This window comes from Corticium candelabrum, chromosome 18 (assembly GCF_963422355.1).
Source record: "Corticium candelabrum chromosome 18, ooCorCand1.1, whole genome shotgun sequence".
Taxonomy (NCBI): domain Eukaryota; kingdom Metazoa; phylum Porifera; class Homoscleromorpha; order Homosclerophorida; family Plakinidae; genus Corticium; species Corticium candelabrum.
Genome location: NC_085102.1, coordinates 247,839 through 264,127, shown reverse-complemented (window position 1 = coordinate 264,127; position 16,289 = coordinate 247,839). Strand labels below are relative to the sequence as shown.

Here is a 16,289-nt window from a genome sequence, read left to right as displayed (position 1 = left end):
CAGAAGAGAACTTCATGACGCAGGCTATCGCTACACTATGCCTAAGAAAATTCCGCTAGTGAAGCTAAAAACGAGATTCTGGGCGCGTCACGGTCTTGATTGGCCCGCTAACTCACCAGATCTTGCACCAATAGAAAACCTCTGGGCGTTCATCAAGCGGCGTGTTGAGCTTCGTACGCCTCAAAACGTTCATGAACTTGAAGACACAATCCAGGCGGAGTGGCAGTTGCTCACGCTATGTGATCTGTTGCCGTACATCCAACGCATGTGTAGCCCAATGCGTCTTTGTGTAGCTAGCGGGGGAAATGCTATCAAAAAATGAAAGGAAAACACAAGCTACTGATGCGCACTTGTGTCTTTCCGGATCATATAAAGAATGCGCACCACCCCTCTAAAACGCGCCAAATAGGTGGTGCGAAGCGTGCTCAGCCACGCGTTGATTCTAGTAATATAAAATACCCGTCTAACAAACCTACGAGCATACACAATAGTTCTTTTCTATCTAGAAAATGTACGTCACGTGAAAACGGATGCGTTTCTTCTCACACTACTTACGGCCACGCCTCCAAGGGTAAATGTGTCAATAGTTTTGACGGACTGTACAAGCATGTCCCCTACTAGGCCTGTTCAAGTAACTAAAGCTTCAAGTGTAAAAAGAGAAGAAGCTGTTAAGTGCATCTAAATCTCAGTGTGGAGAAAGATATTGTTGCAACATAAAAATACTGGACAACTTGCAATGCACAAACATGCCACAAAGCCAAGACAGTGACAACAAGATATTAGAACCATAAAAGGAAAAGAACAGTGAGTTAGAATCGCCAGGCTGAGCCCAGCAGCTAATACTAAAACAAGAAAACTACGACGCAAACAAGTAAGATATACTCTTGTACCTGGATACCTCACATAACCACTGTGTGTAAAACTTAGAAAACGCTGATGATGTTCCATGCAGTCACTTTAACGACGACTCGGTTGCTTCTCTTGTATAAATACCTTGTGATGTTTCAGTAGTTCATCTACTATCTTCTGTTCAACGTCAATACCCATATGAAACTCATGGTCACTCAATGATAGCATCTTCTCTTCTGTTTTAGTCACAAGGGTTACTTGTTTTCTTCTTGTTGCCAGTACATTAGAAATCACCACCTAACACACGGTCACAGCATTGTTTCTTGGCAAGGGCAATACTGTTACATGATTTGACCTGGTGCTTGTACTTGTCTAAAGCCTCTCGTGCACATGCTGCAATGATGTCTTTGTTGGTTTCTAACTGATGTACAAAAGATCACCATATTATTCATATGACTTAATTATTATAAAGCACTAATGGATTGAGTAAGCTCTAACTCATTACTGTAGTTGGCAAGTGTTCAAAACTAAATTATAATCCATTTGTAAGATACAAAAGTTTGTCTATTTGCACATAACAATGTGCCTTCTCTTACACATATCAAGGACATTTCAAAATAGAAATAAATATATCAACACAGTACATTACACTCATGGCCAGAGGAGGTACAGACAGGTACCACAACGCTACCTGGGTGGTCTCACTATTCAGCCAATAAGCACCTTCTAAGCCCCGTATTCGAACCACGTGCCTACTTCAGTCTGCCTTGAGCCACTGTGAGTGCAACATCCGGATACCCTCTGAGTGTTCATGACTCTTTATTATAAACTTTCTTGCTTTCCCATGGTGAAAGCAACGCTTAAGTGCGTTTGCCTGGCGCAAATCAGCCGAAGTGGAGAGGTAGAGAGGGCATTCGACGAATTCGTTCGACCATGCCTACTTGATGGATTAGCGTTACCACATTTCGTAACTCCTACAATTTCGCTCGATATCGGATCAAGTAGAGTATGTGAAAGTCATACTATCTTGTACGTGTACTGTAGGTGACTGCTCTACTCAATTTGCAGGTAGGAAGTGTGAACATTAGTCACTATCAGAATCCTAATAGGGTTAGAGTAAGGTTTATTACCAGTTGGAGACGTCTGACTTTAGTTACCATTACGTTTTGACTGGCTTTTTTAGCTAAAAGCCAAATTCACCTGTGGGTGTTCCTTTAACGCACGCTAGCTTTCTACATCGCACAGAGTTGTGGTCGTTACTCACCAAAAACGGCAGGATAACTTTGGATAACGTACAACACAGCATTCTATAACGACTCTTCTTGTCTCACGCAGACAAAAAAGAACAAAGGTCCTAGAACCACGGAAAGACGGAACATTGTAAACCACTGCAGCTGACAGCGTAACCATGTGAAGTCCAAATGTGAACATAAATTCACAAAGCAGCTCTTATCAGATATTATTTAGAGTACATCCAGACATATACATCAGCACAGAAACAAAGCAAACAACGTCTAGAAAAGACAAAATTCGCCTATGGGCGTGCCTTTAACACACACTAGGTTTCTACCTCCTCTGACTCACGGCCAAGCACCTTTTGACGCACTGTGATAGACAGTAAACATGAGAGAGATACTGGAGATTAGCTGATGTACAACCCAACCAATCTCATTCATTGGATAGCATTTTCATAGTATTGTAGAGGTACTAAAAGATGAACAAAAGAAATTTAAACTCTCTGGGTAAATCCATGAAGCAGTGGCATTTTCAGCCACAGTACCAAACAGAGTCATCTGTCTTGTTATTGTGAAACAATGGAAACACAGCACCACAAATCAATGTCGTGAACTGAAATCATAATTAAAAAGTTTGGGCTCTCTTTATCCACGCACAAATTTTTGTTCGCTGATTTTCTAAATTCAAAAGCACTGTGAGAGAGCATAGTTGAGTTGCATACATGAGGATGAGAAATCTACATTTGAAGCCTGCTGCTTGCAACCACAAAATAACATTGCTTCTGTGTTGTGTTCCACGTTCATGCTGTGTTCACGTTCATGGGTCATGATCCAACACCTATAGATGTTCATAGCGTGCAAAACAGTTGCCAATATTCTTTTTACTTTGAAAACGAAGATCCCACTTCCCACAAATGTAAACTTCACCAACCTAAAATATTATTGACATTTACGAGCGACCAGCTATAGCTCATGGAGAAACAAAACCAGTATCTCAAACAAATATACAGTTCAAAATCTGCAATACAAAACAACAAGCTAACATAACATTGTTGGTAAGAACGTGCAACTTTCCCTACAACCCATTGGCACTGTAAAAAGATACACACTGTAAGACAGCAAAACAACTTTACCACAAAACAATGAAAGCCAGGTAGAAGTACTAAGAACCTACAACTCCCAGATTACAACACTATTGAAATATAAAAAGTGCACAGCCAGTAGTTCAGGCACCATGAAAGCAGCCTCAAGTTCCAGACAAGAGAGAGCGACTCTAGTCTGGACCAAAACAGCACTAAAATAATTTTGAAAGTACTTATCAGAAAGCTATGTTAAATGGTAGTCTAACAACAGCGAACTAGCATGGTCATTTTACCAAGTTCAATAATGAGATGAAAAAATATACCGCACTTTTGCACTACACAAACATATCAATTGTAAATGCCATGAGATCTCACGAACGAAGAAGAGACGTCTGCCGTGTTTGCCTCGATATCTTGTAGACTAGCTTCGAGGACGATTTTGAATCGACGCTACACGAGTCTCGGAGGTCGAGGCTACTTGTAGATGACATAAAACGACTCTTTGATTCTGCGGCAGAACGCTAGCTAGTCTGCACCAGAGTCTCTATTCGCGACTCTGGCATGCACTTAGCACCTCTGGTGTAGAATGCGATTAAGTGACTCGTATGACTGAGATGCTTCGGTGATCCGTGCTGATATTTCAACGTCCAAAGTGCAATTGTTGGAGACGGAACTTCCAAGGTACTGGAAAGATGGTACCACTTCAATGGGATCACAGTCAAGACGAAGAACAATGGGAGATGAAGGATGGACAACATCTTCACACACAGCCAGACAGACAGACAGACAAACAGACTCAGTCCATTCCTGTTGGAAAGACTGTTTCTTCTCTGCTGGAAACGTTCATTAACATCAGCTATACACAGCTATAGCTCAACAAGAGGCTGAGCAGTTGATCAGTGAAGCCCTCACAGCTCGTGATGTCGCACGGCTTCGCTCCTCAAAAGGAAAAGAAGCTGGGGCTTGGTTGAATGCAATCCCAACTTCAGAAGTGTTCGCACTTATTACCCACAAATTTTGTTTGGTGACCTTCTTGAGATTGGGCTTGTGGGCTTGTCCATACCCCTTTCTGATTGGATAACCACCTGCAACTGTGGAGCCACCCTAGATGGCAGTGGGTATAACCTGTTAACCTGTAAGTTTGGTGGTGGGCCAGTTTGGTCACATGAAGCCATAGCATCTACTTGGTCTGATTGTCTTCGTGAGCTAAATGTGCACCAACGAAGAGAGCCACGACATCACTATTCAAATTCAAATGATAGACCAGACATTATGGCTTGACCCCGATAAGGATTGCAACATTGACCAGGATATAGCTCTGGCACACTCTTGGAGCTCCGATATTTCCCAAAGTCATGTGAGTTAGATAGCTCGAGTCAGATAGTGCTGCTGCAAAAAGAAGAGAAGAGAGGAAGAAGGCAAAGTATGCAAAAGAAAATCTACCAGGTGGATCAACAGTCAGTCTTATTCCCTTAGTCATAGAACACTTTGGACAATGGGGTGAGATGGGGAAACCTTTTTGGAAAGACTAGCCAAGAAGTCACGTGATGAACCTGGCCCACCTAACGCTGCTGAGCTTCTAGACATCTGGAGAAAAAGATTTTCTACTCAACTTCAAAAGTGCAACGTTAAGGTCACAATGAGAAAATCTCAGTTCTCACCAATAACATTGACTGCATTGTAGATTGCTCTACCCAGTTCTCAGCCACTAAGTTGGCTCCGGGTAGTTCGCAATGTTCTTTTTTAAGTGTTACATGTTTGTTCTTAAAATGTAGCTCTAGTGATGGACGTGTTACTTACCAACACGAGGTGCCTACGGATTCTGTACAACTAGTTAAAGACTCACCCTGCTGCTGGTCATATAGATCATCTCGTATTGATTTTGTTGTAGACACCTATCCATCAGTTTCAACAAAGCATACGAGATGGCTGTTCGCTCAACAGCTGGAATAGTACGTGTCAAGATTTTCAATGGTCAACAGTCTTGTCCTAGCAATGGAAAAGTTCTTTCAGACAAAAACAAGTTAGAGCTTGTAAAGTTTGGTAGAGATGTGGAGCAGCAGTAGGTACGCTAAGCGGCTATATGATGTGAAGCTATTCATTTGTCACCGACAACTCTGCATGCAATCTTCTTACATGAAAATTCTTCCGCAGTTATTGTTTCTTCTGTACCAGCTCTTACTTCAGATCATGAAGAGCCGACAGTCGCATTTTCTTACATGCCAAGCATGCAATCAAATGCTGGCTTTGCCTGTGTTGTTATATCCTCTCCTGACACCGACATAGCAGCGATAGGAATCCATCACGCCTATGCCATCAATGGATCATTGCATGCTATAGCTCACTGGCACAAACTACGTTCCGTTAGTCTCACAGACATCGCTGTCAATTTAGGTGAAGACATGTCTGCTGCACTCCCTGGCATACACGCATTTCTAGATGTGACATCACGATCAAGTGCCTTTGCTGGAAAAGGTGAAACGAAGATATTTCGCTTAGCTTCTCAAACCAACTGTTTACGTAATTACGCATTGTGATGACCAGATTAGGATGCAGTTTGGTTCCGAGTGAAAGAGTTGAAGATCTCTATGGTTTGCCACCTTGTACCAGTGTCAACAAAGCTAGGTACAAGCTATTTCGCATGAATTGCTCAAAAGCGCAGCAGATGCCCCCGACTCAAGATGCAGCATGTACTATGAGCTAACTATCAAACTTTTGTATGAAAACATGCTTTGTGTTCTATGCAGAATCTGCCTAGTCCGCACGGTCACGAATGGATTGTTGAAAATACTGAAAACGGTTCTTACATACATGTCTACTGGATGACACAGCTTCCTGCCCTGAAAGCACTGCTGGAGCTTGTAAGCTGAAAGTGCAATGTCGGATGTACCACACAGCAATGTGTGTGCTTTCGTGCTCCTTTGTGCTGTACTGATGCATGTGATTGCAGAAATTGCAAAAATTCTAGTCCAGTACTATTAGAAGAAGAAACTCCAGAATCAGACATTCAGACTGATGATAGCGATAATAATGACTGTAGTGATAGTGAATAGATAAGTGATCAAGTGTGATTGCAAGAGCAAATTATTTACTAACTAACCCCTAATTAGCTATTTAGTAGATTAATTAAGTTATTTCTAGAAACAAACTGGCAATAATAAATCTAGACAGCCTGAGACAGGTTAAATCACTTTCCGAAATGCGAAAATATATATATAGTGTTGTAGTCACAAAAATGCTTACTTTGATTCAGCTATACCTGTTGCTGTAAAGTAACTCCAAGGCTGTAGCAATTGGCAGTTCCGGATAATACAAAAAGTTGTTGCTCTTCTAACTATTTCGAGCATAAATGGCATGCTTACTTTGTTGGCGCTAGTTTTTAATTGCAAGAGTCAATTCCGTAAAGATTCTACGCTTTTGAAGAACACTCGTCAGACAGAGCTCTAGTATAGCCTCAACATTCCCATGTGCCTCGTGCGTACTATTTTTAAATTTCTACCGTTACTTTGTCGCATGTTTTCCAAAGTGCAAACATTAAGAAACCCTTTCTATTGGTTCTGTAGAATGTTCCGGTGCCAAGAAACCTTGGTCCACAAGGGCGTCGAAACAACACAACGGCTTCTGGGACTTGGCTCATATACTACTTTCTCATATCAACAAACAGAACAAGGCCTTGGTAGTGTGTTCCCAAGATTTCTGTATTATTTGGCGCAGCATAAAATTCACTGCAGTTTCTATCTGACCTTAAACTGCATTGTGATTCCAGAAGTTCAGACTCAGCCAGTGACTGTAAGCGTTTTTGAAGGATAGTAGTAGCAACAGCTTTTCCAACAACATCCAGTAAAGCAATTCCTCTCCAGTTGTCGCAACTATAAGATTTCCTTTCTTGGGAATGGGAAATAGAATAGCATCAGCCCAATCTCTTGGAACTCTTCTCTCTCTCTCTCTCTCCACACAGTGGACACCAGATCTAGCAGTCGATCCATAAATTCCTCTTCAGCACAAGCAATCTTCAACCTTTCTGGTAGGATTTTAGAACAAACACCAGATTTTCAATTTTGCAGTGTAGAAGTGCTGAATCTAAATCTTTGCTAGATGGTAGTGCAGCAAGTTCTGGTCTCAGTGGTCTTTGCCTGGTATTCTCTACTTCAGAAAGATCAAAAGTACTCACTACATTCAAGACTTTCGTAAAATGTCTTCTCCATTGTTGCTGTTGTGCACTGATTGAAGTATAAAGGTTACCATATTCATATTTGATCGTTGTAGTCTTTATACGTATGAGACCACTGTGTCCACGGTGCATATCTCTAGTGCACTTCCAAGTTCTTCTGCTTTTCTGGGCCTCTTGTGTTTTGTCTTGAAGACAAATATTCTTTGCTTGTCTAACTGATGATTGGGCAACACTTCGTGCTTCACTGAATCTCTGCCTGTCAGGAGCGTTTCCTGTACTTAGTCATTTTGTGTACAAATCATTCTTCTTCTTGAAAAGTGGTTCAAGGAAAGTTGCTTTATCTTTGAACCAATCAGGTTGTTTATTCTTTCGGTGCCAAGCACGGATGCTGCTGACTGGGTCAGTGATGAGAGTAACACAGACCATTTCTCTTCTACAGAGCTGGCCTTGCTCAAAGCACCGCTTGAGCAAACTTGTTCTTAAAATACTCCTCTACATGTTACCAGGCCTAAGATTAGTATTTTCCAAGTGTCCGAACATTCTTCAGAACAACTTGGATGTTGTCTGGGGCAGTTGTCCGGACATTCAAGGTGACTGTAGTGCATGCTTTTTCATACTGACATTTACACACACTAATTGAATGAAATCTAGCTTATTAGTTTACACTAATAGAATGAAATCTTATTGAAAGCGCTACCTATTTCAAAACCAATTCCTAAGTCAGAATGAACAGAACTAGCACTTAACTATGTCTTCATCTACTAGTAATTCTGAGACTTCTAAACACTCTCCCCACTCTTTGAAACCTAAATTTGCTTCTGAACGTGATTCATCTTCAGATGGGTGAATGTCAGTCTTCATAATTGAGTAAACATCAACATCTGGAAAATCTATTATCTCAAGTACTAATGAATGACTAACTTTTAGCAAAGTTTTTGTTACACACTTCTTTTTCCTAATAGTTTGTATGCAGGCTCAATTAACAAGTCTGCTACTCAGAGTAATTAGAGTTACATTACAGGCTAAAGAAAGATCTAAACTAGGCCAAACAATTTTTTAAATGTGAAATGTTTTCCCATCTCTCTAACACCTGTAGTCACCTGAAACCTAGGCTCGAGTGCTGAACCCTGCTAGCAGCTACCAGAGGTGTTGCATGTCCCAACAAATGTCTGGTCAAATTGCCCAAGTGTTCGGCAGTAAGACCAGTTTGTTCGGATAATTGTGCAATTGCGGGACGTTAATTTAAGCCCTGTGTTACCAACACAGCTGTTCATGAGCTGGAAACTGCAAATCTTCTCTGCCATTAGTTCTTGACCTTCCACTGCAAATGCTCTTTTTGTCTGACATTTTAATTTCACACGAAGAAGTTGACGGTCAGATCCACAATCAGCTCAACATTTCACAGTAGTAATATCTAGGCATCTTCGATCCTGCTGTTTGACAATCGCAACATCTATACAGAGCCACTCTTTTGACTTTGGGAGCTGCCCTGTGTGTAGATATCCCTCCTTTGAAACCGACAGTTACATACTGCAGCTTCATTCAAAGAAAGGAAAAAGCAGCTTTTCCCAGTGGTCATACCTAGACCTTGAGAACCACGAACCCCTGACCATTGGTCATCATTACCACAACGAGTGCATTGAAATCCCCAATATTACAAACGGCTCATCAATAGGTACATCAGTCACAGCTGTCTGAATATTACTGAAAAAGTTGTCCTTCTCTGTTCTACTACCACTAAAAGTAGGTGCATAACAGCATATCACGTGTATCCGGTCAGAGCTCCTCCTTCCACAATGCAAAACTGCTTTGATCATCATGGAACCCCACGACTTCCATTGCTCACCTCCGGACCTCCATGCTTGTTTGACTAGGCCAGATAACACTAATGCGACGCCTTCTCCTCTCGTTTAGGATGACTTTGTCCGGTATGTGATGGCTAGCTGTCAACACGATGCTTTGCTCACCTTGTAGGTGGCCCTACTGAACTACCACATCTCTTGCAAACCAGCTACTGATACGTTGTACTTGTCTAGTTCACTAATAACAAGATCTATTTGACGGTCTTCAGCGTGACCTGCCTCAGTGTCTAACCGGGCAGTTTCGATTATACCTTCAACGTCAACAAGCAATCTGACTGTAGGTCTCTCTCGTCTTTGACTTTGTCTTTGTGCAGTAGATGAAACAGGGGAGGTTTGCAGATGGAAAAACAAGTACAAAACTGGCCAAGTGACTCCACTGTGCGATGCCCTGGCCTTGAACCCATTCCGTTTCTTACTTGCTGGTGTCGCTCACTACTCTAACAGACTTGATAAGATGGTTAATATCAGTCGTCAGAATGCGAATCAACCGAATGGGGCAGGCAACCGCAAAGCAATTCAAACTCTGGATGGTGCTGGGACCACACAAGCACACACACGCACACACACACACACACACACACACGCGCGCGCGCACACACACACACACACACACACACACACATTTGCCCAAACCCTCACATACAGCCACACAGATAAGTGCTTGTGTGTAAACATACCTTAAATGATACGACAAATGCATCTGTTGCCCAGTCTTTGACCAAAGGAGACAACAACTTGGGTGTCTGTTGCAATTTCAATTCCAGTGGTCCATTAGATGACCGAATCTTGTGCTCTGGCTACAAAAGAAGTTTGGACAAGTTTCAAAGAGAACCAGTAAACCGTAAGATTGTGCACTTGCCATCTGACTTGATGGAACGTAAAAGTCAGACACAGCAGCAGCAAGGTAGAACATTGCATGTGGTCCGAAAGGATGAAGTGCTTCAGCAAAAGCTCGCAAATTGAACAAATAGTCAGATACTGTAGTAAACACCATCAGCAACAAACGACCAGATGCCTTGACCTACAAAACACAACATAATAATGATAGATTGAACTGATAACCCAACCCCAATTGTTCATTTTCAAATACACGACAAATCAGCTCATATGACACTTGTCAATATTCTAGATTACTTTCCACCTAGAAACATTACCTACAACTGTGTTTTACCCCCAACGTTTGCAACTCTTGGCAATAAACAATAATCTCATGTCACATTTGGCCATTGTATTAACAATACTTGTACATAGGTTCTAAGTTTGCAGTTAAATAAAGGTTAGCATTTAATCCTTCTAAAAAGTGTAGTACCTCTTCAAGTTAAGCAAACTGGCTGTTTCCGTTGCCACTACCTTTGCTTACAAGCTCTGTTTTGATGACCAAATTAAAATTTTAAAAAACTTGAATCATCAAAGCTATTTCAAGCTGTGATATAGATCAAACTTGAGCAATGAAACTAAGCTTAGGAGGGTCTTGGTAACTTGCATTCATTTTTGTCTTCTTTTCAAACATCCACTCCTATCGCACTATGCTCCATCTTACAATCATTTGCAGATATCCATGGGCTTCCGTTATGGAATCACCTAAGTAGAGTTCATGTAGCATAAAGTGACATTGTCTACAATGTTGGTTGTTCAACAGAAGTGTTTGGTTCAATACTATGCTTCTTGCAACTGGTCTTTGGCAATTAGTACCAAAGCTGTGAAGATGCAGAGCTCCATCACTTTCAAGAACTAAAAGCAATGTCACTGTCCCTAAATTTCTCTATTATATAAATCACTTCAATTGTCCTTTTCTTCATATAAAAAATGCACGTTACTTATTGTGAGTTTCACATAAAAGATTCTTTTGAAAGTGAATTTTTCAGATGTTTAGAATACATTCTATTTCTTCTGTCTGAAGCAAACCATTCTGCAGAAGTTTCAGCCTATCCATAAATCTGAAGTCTTCTGGTTAGCTGCACTGCAACATTGTTTACAGTAGACTGGTTACAGAGGTACTATGTGTTCGTGTTTGTAGCAACCTTTCCTTTACTTATCAGTATGATGTATCCCCAAGGAGATTTCTATGTTGCAAAGGCAGTTAGTTTGGTTAGACGTTTAAGCATAACTAGTTAGGCAATCAAGTACAGAAATGGACTGCCATTCATACTATCATTATGTAAGAATCCCAAACAAACACCAAGATAGCACTAAACAAGGCTTATAGCTAAATTTTCTTACCTCCTCATATTTCTTGAGAACTTCCAAAAGTTTAGGAGACATTTCTGTCTTTACTAGTGAAATGCAGTAGTCAGTATTGTTACAATTGACATATTAGTGAAATAATCTTCCACTGCTCACCTGCTACTTTCTCACTACCATCTAAGTCTTGCTCTAAGTGTAAGTATTCTAGAAAGTTGTCTTTAGCAAAATGACGACTGAAAGGTTGTAAAGAACGATGCCTGTGCAAAAATATTACTGCATACCCTCTTTCTAGGAAATACCTTTCAAACAAACAACATTAATTGTACTCAAAAATTTCACAAGCAACAGCAGTATCAGTACACAAATCGTGAAGATGTATGCACTATTTCTACTAAACAATTATTAATTCATTAATTACTTAAAAAATAAACCAAAATAAGTCTCAGTCTAAAATTCCTAGAACAAACAACTACTCCAACAAAAAACACCAGTAACTGAGAATCTTGTAAAGTATAACACCATAAATTTTCAAAAATATATATATAGAAGTGTGTGAAAGGCACCATGCCACCAACACCACTAGACTCTTCTGCAAGTAAAATTCTTGCCTCTCAGCACCAGCTCCACATTGTTTTCGAATTGCTAGCTGATGATGCAAGTAGCATAAGTTGATGATGCATAAAGCAAGCTCTACAAGGATAAGTTTGTTTCATAGTCCAAAGTGATAACCTACACCCTTGTCATTAATTCCACTCCTAGTAACTCGCGTGATGATCTTCAGAGAAGTGTTCAGATGACATAGCTAGGGACAACAAGACATGTTTTCAATGAATTTCAAAACTTTATAGTAAGTGGATTGACAACAGAGCTTTTGAACAAAGTAGCAATTGTCAGTATTCTACGTAGTATCTGCATCTTCATTTCTTGAATAATCTCGTTATGATGCACTACTCAAAATTCACCAGACACGCCCTCCAAAACTGAGGGGCTACAAGAGTGTTCAAGTTTGAAGTTGTTGGGGCTGCCAATACAGCTCCAATAATGTACCTAAAAGTGCACCGCACATTTTGACTTGGTGAGACACTCCCACGCATACTGGTAAAGTCAGTCCAAGTACTATACTAGTGAAGCGTTATCATACTTACTAACTGTACCGTAAAAACTGTAAAAACAATACATTATAATAATAATGTTGTACAGATGATAGCTGTTTTGCAACTGCTTCTATTGTGCCAAGGTTATAGTGCTAGGTAGGCACCTTTGGGGGCTGGTGCCTCCTCTTGCTGGTGGTTTGCTATTCTTCAGTTAATCAACCAATTGATCGATCGATTGATCTATTTATCGTGCCTGCATTAATTACTTCAGTTACAGTTTCAGCTGACATTTCATGTAGTTTGCGGTATCTATCATCATTGTACAAGAAAACTAGATATCTAATAAATTTATCTATCTATTTATGGAGTTGTAGCTGACCGTCTGCTGAACACTTTGCCACTTAAGTCCAAGATCAACAAGGAAAGAACAACTCTGCTGACTTCAAGACCTACTAGAGACGTCGGTTATCCGTTACACTGCAGAACTCAATGCTCGTTTGATCATGCAAAAATTGAACACTGTACAAGGTGGTTCTATTTTAGTTAATGAACTCAGATGTGTCCACATTAATTACTTCGGTTAAGTTAGAGTTTTAGCTGACATTTATGTAGTTTGCGGTATCTATCTAATGTCACTGTACCAGAAAATTTGATATCCAATAAAAAATTTATCTATCTATATATCTATCAATCAATCAACAATCGTTTGCTTCTAGATGTTCTACTGACATCTTTTGTGCAATGCTACATTTTGTTCGCTGTAGAGCAATGGACAATAGCAGTGATTCCAATTTGCTGCTTGGTTAGACACTATGTGATAAGATACATTTGCCTAACAAATGCCAAGACCATTCGGAAAAAAGGGATCCTGCTCTTTTGCTCTTCACTTGTGATCTGAGAAACATCTACCAGAATTAAGCAGCGTCCAGTGAATATACTAGTAGAGTTCACAAAAAGCAACGAAACGTGATTCGGTTATTCAAAGTCAATGATGACTAAATAACTCAAACTGTACACTTAACTTCAAACCATGTGAAAGCACTAAACATTTTGACTATGTAGCACATTATTGTAAGTTGTAACTTTACTAATACAGTAGATAGGCTACACAGATACGATCTTGTTAACAGTTTCTCGATTAATACCTAACTGCACAAGTGTGACCTATCAGAGAGGTAATACTTTTGGGTTTGAAGTTAGGAAAGGGCCTGACTCGGAATACATTTCTTGTGTTCAACTGCAACTGCAATGTTAGAAAACAACCTTTTATTTGAACAGCAATTACAACTATATTATATGCAGAGGCATTAGAAATGGTATCCAGGTTGGGAAGCCCAACCTCTAAGCGAGATAACAGCATTGTCTAATTTAAATGTAACCTCCATCAATCAAGTGTGGCACATGCATGTTGCACTAACGTCATTAGGTATATACTAAACTAATTACACAACTGAAATCTGGCAAACACATACCATGTTGACAATTCAAGCACATGTAAATTTCTAACCTACCGTCCAAATGATCAAAATACAACTTTCTCCGATCACTTGCATTCACAAAAGTTTTAGCTACGTCAACTACATCTAACAAGTCTGCTACGTCTTTTGTGAACATGGATTAATGTAATATGATTCAGTCCCAATTGAGTCATAATTGATCATGCCTCAGAGTTGAGAAAGATTGCTCTGCCCTAGCAGTGCTAACCAAATAAGAAAAATCTTGAGCAAGTCAACCCCCTCCCCGATAGCATCGTTTTGCCTATTTCCACTTCATTCATTATATCACACAGCATTCTGACATTAGTAACAGTTGTTATCGGCAAACATTTGTCATCTATTCCATGAAGCTCCTTGTTTTCTTCCACTTGTAGCTCGTTTTCACGATGACATACTTTTATATAGTGACCAAAGGGTGTTGATTGGAGCATGGTCCCTGTGGCCCTGTAGTTCCTGTGCCTATGATATGCATTTTCCTGAAAGAGAAATATACTTCATATAATTTCCACTACCTCACTAATTCTCCACCTTAGGCATGGGGTGGCAGTATCATTCCTTCTCCCGTATAATTCCTCATCCCAGTACTTCCACATAGAACATGGAATTACTGAGATAAATAGTCCTTCAAGTGCTGTAGTATCATGATGCCCAAGAAAGATCAATAGAAACAAGACATTGTCTGTTTTCAGAATGAAAGTGCATGCATGTCAATGAAGGAGCTTTCAAAATAATGTAATAAAAGTGCATACCTAAAGCTGAAGCAACAGCTCGCAATGAGTACAATGAAGATAATGAGCATCCTGTTAAAATATTTATGGCAGCGACTCTAATCCATTAGTGTCTCAAAACATTTATAAGAGAAAGCTAGGAGCACCATTACCTTCCCCAACCAGTCGCGTGACTGCAAATAGCTCACGTGAGCACTATAAACACCGGTTGCCGACTGATCCTTCCACCGACTGTACAGGACAAAAGCCAGCGGTAATGTGCCTACGAATTTATCTCAACTCCTGTTGGCAACACCAGCAAGGGTGGTTCACAGTATACCGCTGGCTGGGTGCTCCCGCCCCGCCCTAGAGCCTCCATTTTAAAATCAGCGAAGTCTAGAAGTCACGAGACGTCACGTGCAAAACCAGGTTGGGGAAAGATCATCTGAAAGCTGTTTCCTTATTAGTCTAACTGCATTCCCTCTCTTGTCTAATTTCCCTTATTGACTGACAACTGAAAATATTAATTCTCTATGAAATTATAAAAATGTAGTACATTTAATTAAGCAGTACAGTCATTGACTCAATATAACATTTCTGTGCATTCTTACAAGTAAATACAAATTCTATAACATAACAGTTACAATGTACAGATTACTAGTCAATCATTTACAGCATGCATGCACTAAACATTATTATTGATTATCGAATTTTCTTTCACATCATGTACATGATGTAGTTGTACATGATGTAGTTCCCACTGGGGCAACAAATAGCAAAACAAACAAACAAACAAACAAACACACACACACAAAATTATATATTCCCAAGAACTGAAAACAGAGCATCCTACTGAGCTCCAGACACTGTCAAATTTAACTGTACATACAAACGTTTAACTTGGAAGTACTTAGATTGTTAATTAACAAAACTTCAGTTTCTGAAAAAAATTCCATTTTCAAAGACTTGCATACTCTGCTGATGAAGAGCCTCTGCTTCCAACACTGAAATTGTCAACAAACCGAACTGTGTTGTTCTCCAAAGGAACCGTAGTACCGCCAGACTAATCCAAACCCTAAGTGTACTGAAATGACTGCGACGTCCGGCTTGAAATGTCGGCTTACCGTGATAAGAACCAAATCATGACCAATTTGTCTGTTTGCAGACGCAAAGTCTTGAACAGCTTTCTGATTGTGCTGCAGAGTAGATGGAGGCACGAAATGATCAAAATATTCTTCCCACTCCGCATTAGCCGTCATCCTTATCCGGGAATGAACTCAAATCACATGACCAGCAATTCTGAAATCGAATCTGTGCAAATTATGAACTCATGACGTACTGACACTGCGTATATGTAGACACAAAGAATTTAATCAAATATCACTTGCCTGCTACTTGCTCTGCCCGCCCCGCGTCTCGCAGTCACAGTCTCCTTGTTATTTTGTCGAATTGTCTTTGAGCTCAAGTCAAAGCCGGTTTAATTCCTAGCTCTGTAGTGTGAACGCACCTACATTGTTAATTTACTGAAAGAGAAACGATAGGATTCGGCACAAAAACCAAAAATTGGGCTGAATCGATGGCCACATGCAGAAATTATGATGTTGATGTC

General features: G+C 40.2%; 1 protein-coding gene across 3 annotated transcripts; it reads right to left on the bottom strand.

The window, feature by feature from the left end:
* Positions 1 to 761: 761 nt before the first annotated feature.
* Positions 762 to 15,948, bottom strand: LOC134193948 (phosphopantothenate--cysteine ligase-like). 3 transcript variants are annotated; one of them, XM_062662818.1, is made up of 8 exons: positions 15,805 to 15,948; positions 15,655 to 15,743; positions 11,540 to 11,682; positions 11,420 to 11,472; positions 10,055 to 10,220; positions 9,877 to 9,992; positions 1,205 to 1,270; positions 762 to 1,146 (listed from the first exon to the last, which is right to left on the bottom strand). In XM_062662818.1, exons 1-8 carry the CDS (start codon positions 15,937 to 15,939, stop codon positions 958 to 960), a joined length of 957 nt encoding a protein of 318 aa, XP_062518802.1. In that variant the 5' UTR covers positions 15,940 to 15,948; the 3' UTR covers positions 762 to 957. The 3 variants fall into 3 exon arrangements, with proteins under 3 accessions (XP_062518802.1, XP_062518803.1, XP_062518804.1); XM_062662819.1 differs by having other exon boundaries at positions 11,540 to 11,640; XM_062662820.1 differs by lacking the exon at positions 15,655 to 15,743 and having other exon boundaries at positions 15,805 to 15,925.
* Between the last annotated feature and the right edge of the window lie 341 nt (positions 15,949 to 16,289).

Bases quoted from the DNA above. Each gene is read 5' to 3' on its own strand.
- LOC134193948 (XM_062662818.1), bottom strand. From the start codon at position 15,939: ATGACGGCTAATGCGGAGTGGGAAGAATATTTTGATCATTTCGTGCCT. The intron at 15,744-15,804 runs GTAAGCCGACAT...GGTTTGGATTAG, and splicing joins ATGATTTGGTTCTTATCACG to TCTGGCGGTACTACGGTTCC. The intron at 10,221-11,419 runs GTAAGAAAATTT...TGTGTTTTGTAG, and splicing joins TTCTCAAGAAATATGAGGAG to GTCAAGGCATCTGGTCGTTT.